This window comes from Aplidium turbinatum, chromosome 9 (genome assembly GCF_918807975.1).
Source record: "Aplidium turbinatum chromosome 9, kaAplTurb1.1, whole genome shotgun sequence".
In the NCBI taxonomy this organism is placed as follows: domain Eukaryota; kingdom Metazoa; phylum Chordata; class Ascidiacea; order Aplousobranchia; family Polyclinidae; genus Aplidium; species Aplidium turbinatum.
In genome coordinates this window covers 9,373,880-9,377,292 of record NC_137480.1, presented here as the reverse complement: position 1 = coordinate 9,377,292, position 3,413 = coordinate 9,373,880, and the positions used below count along the sequence as shown (strand labels likewise).

The 3,413-nt window shown below is 45.0% G+C and overlaps 1 protein-coding gene across 1 annotated transcript; it reads left to right on the top strand.

Annotated features, from left to right (window-relative positions):
- The first annotated feature begins 214 nt into the window (after nt 1-214).
- LOC145777392 (uncharacterized) lies at nt 215-3,043 on the top strand. Its single transcript, XM_082588760.1, has 3 exons — nt 215-285; nt 463-1,068; nt 3,014-3,043. Exons 1-3 carry the CDS (start codon nt 220-222, stop codon nt 3,041-3,043), a joined length of 702 nt encoding a protein of 233 aa, XP_082444886.1. The 5' UTR covers nt 215-219.
- Nucleotides 3,044-3,413: the final 370 nt, after the last annotated feature.

Sequence of the window (3,413 nt, the reverse complement as noted above, 5' to 3'; positions counted from 1 at the left end):
TACAACAGACATTTAACTGGCGTCGCCGGCAGGATCTTTACAGAATTTCTACAGGATTTTAGAAACATGGAGAAACTGATCGAAGTCCTGCAACAACAAATTGCCAACCAAGAACGCCAGACGAAGGAGCAAATTGCCAGACAAGAAGAACGTCACCGAGAACAAGAACAACGTCACCAAGAACAAGAACAACGTCACCAAGATCAGACGAAACTACTCATGGAGCAACTACGAGAAATGCGAGCCCAAACTTCAAGACCACAACCAACAACAATACAACAGCAGGTATCTTTACCTAAGTTCGTAACGTTCGATGCCACCACTGAACTGTGGGCAGACTATTGGAAGAGGTTTAACACCTTTGTAACAGCACATTCAGTCGCACAAGACAAAATGCCGCAGGTTTTTCTCACCAATCAATCACCTACAATCTACAAAATGTTAACAAATTTGGCTGCGCAGGAAACAAACCCAAAAGAAGTCAACGATCTCACCATGACGGAAATTACAAATTACATGGCTCAACAATTCGACCCAAAACGCTTCATCGTGAGGGAGCGATTCCGTTTCTGGAGCGAAATGAAGCGCAAGCCCGGTGAAACAGCTCAAGAACTAGCCATCCGCATACGCCAGGCAGCTGCCACCTGTGACTTCTCGTCCATTTCAAATCCATTGGACGAAGCTTTACGTACTCGTTTTATTTGTTCAATAGGTAACGAGGCGGTGCTTAAGGCGTTATTCAAAATCAGAGCTGATGAACTTACTTTCAAACGTGCGGTGGAGGTTGCATCAGAAACCGAAGAGGCAGCCAAGGTGGCCAAAGAAACTGTTTACGGCACTCCACCAGTACCAGTTGCGAAAGTAAGGACCATCAGTAAACCTCCAAAAACTAGGCAACTTACAGGTACTTTCTTTTCTTCTAAAAATAAAGAATGCTATCGCTGTGGTAATTCCAACCACAACGCCAATGACTGTAGGTTTAAGAAAGCCACTTGCCATTTCTGCAATATTACGGGACACTTACAGAGTGTTTGTCGAAAGAAAGCTAGACAGTTCAAACCTTCTAAGGTAAATTGTATCGAGGAAATTAACATGCTTTCTAGTTCTTGCAGAAAACCTCGAAATTCAAAGTTGGAAGTACCGATCTCCATTAATTCGGTAACCACACACTTAGAACTGGACACTACTACAAATGGAAATTTCCTTTCCAACGACGTCTGGACTCGGGTAGGCGCACCTCAATTGCAAGCACCAGTGTCGCAGTTCCAATCTGCTACCAAGCATCTAGTACCAATCACGGGTTCTTTCACGGCCCAGGTAACTTGTCCTTCCACGGGAAGGTCAGATAATATTCCTTTTGTAGTCACGACAGTCAAAGGACTGAACTTGCTAGGTCGTGATGCAATCTCGTCTTTAGGGATTTCTATCGATAAATTCCTTCTGTCTAACTGTTCTACTTTACAGAGCATCCAGTCATGCGACAAGCCTGATAAGAGTCTGGAGAAGGCATGCTCCCTCTTATGTGACGAGTTCAAAGATGTTTTTAAGCCTGAACTCGGGTGCTTACGAGATTATGAACTAGACATAGATTTTAAGTCTGATGCTAAACCTGTTTTTCTCAAACCTAGGCCTGTACCTTTCGCGCTAAAGGAGGACTTAGCACAAGCCTATGATTCGGGCATTGCACGTGGTGTATGGACACCAGTTCAGTTTTGCGATTGGGGCACACCGGTTGTTCCAGTCCGTAAGCCTTCAAACTCTTCAGAAGCGAAGGCCAAGTTACGCATATGTGGCGATTATTCAGTCACGGTGAACCCTTCCCTGGAGACCCATCGTCACCCGTTACCCTTACCAGAAGACTTAATACAAAAGTTGGGTGGTGGGTACGGTTTCAGCAAGATAGACTTGGCTGATGCCTACAATCAGATTCGACTTGGTCCTGACAGTCGAAAACGACTCGCATTAAGCACTCACCGTGGCGTACTTTTACAAAATGTTTTACCTTTTGGCATATCTTCTGCTCCAGGTTATTTTCAGAAGATCATGGACGACCTTACAGCCGACCTTCCAGGGGTCGCAGTCTACCTAGACGACATTCTTGTCAGTGGCACTACTGCTGAGGAGCATCTCCAGAATCTTAGATGGCTCCTCGATCGACTTCACTCAAAAGGCCTGAGGTGTAGGAAAGACAAGTGTAAGTTTGCACAACCTCAGGTAGAGTATCTCGGACACATTTTGTCCAGGCAGGGCATCTCCAAAGGTCCCAAGGTAAACGCCGTACTGGAGATGTCTGCCCCCACTGACGTATCTTCTCTTCGTTCGTTTTTAGGTTCCTTACAATTTTATTCGAAGTTTCTACCGTTGAACGCTTCTACTGTAGCAGAACCACTATACCATCTCACGAAAAAGGACATTCCTTGGAGATGGGGAAAACAAGAGGAAAACTCTTTTGCTCAGCTGAAGCATCATCTATCTACTGATGAGGTTCTTACACATTTCAATGCGTCACTTCCGGTAGGTATCGCATGTGATGCTTCTAGTGTGGGCATCGGTGCTACTTTGTTTCACCGTTACCCAGATGGCACAGAACGGCCTATAGCAAACGTTTCAAAGATATTAACAGCTTCGCAGAGAAACTATAGTCAAATTCAAAAAGAGGCTTTGTCGATAATTTTTGCGCTAAAGAAATTCTATCAATATCTTTTTGGTAGATCATTCATTTTGGTCACAGATCATAAACCATTGCTTAGTCTTTTTGGCCCGACTAAATCGACACCTTCTTTGGCAGCAAATCGTTTGGCTCGTTGGGCACTCTTTTTGTCGCAATTTACATACACTATTGAGTACAGGAAGACGAAGGATCATCAAAACGCTGATGCTTTGAGTCGCTTACCAGCAGGAGGGGATAAAGTCTTCGATGAAGAGGAAAGTGCGGATGACATTGATATCGTCTGCGCTATCGATGCTTTGGATTTACAGGTCCAGACCCCAAATGCTGCCTCACTGCGTAAAGAATCTTAAGATCCTACCATTTCCACGGTAATGCGTTTCATTCATGAAGGATGGCCGGCCAAGTCTTCTCCACAAGACCCGGTCGAACCGTTTCGTAAGTACGCAGACTCTCTTTCTACTTGTTACGGATGTCTACTTTACGGTTCCAGAGTGGTCATCCCGTCCAAACTTCGTCCTTCCGTCCTTCAATTGCTTCATGAAGGACATTTCGGCATTGAGAGAATGAAGCAGTTGGCAAGAACGTCCGTCTACTGGCCAAACATTGACCGAGACATAGCGGAACTTTGTCACAAGTGCAGTACCTGTGGCGAATATCAACCACAATCTAAAACCCAGGTCCAATCATGGACGGTTCCAGAAGCACCGTGGAGTCGCTTGCACATAGATCATGCGGTAGAATT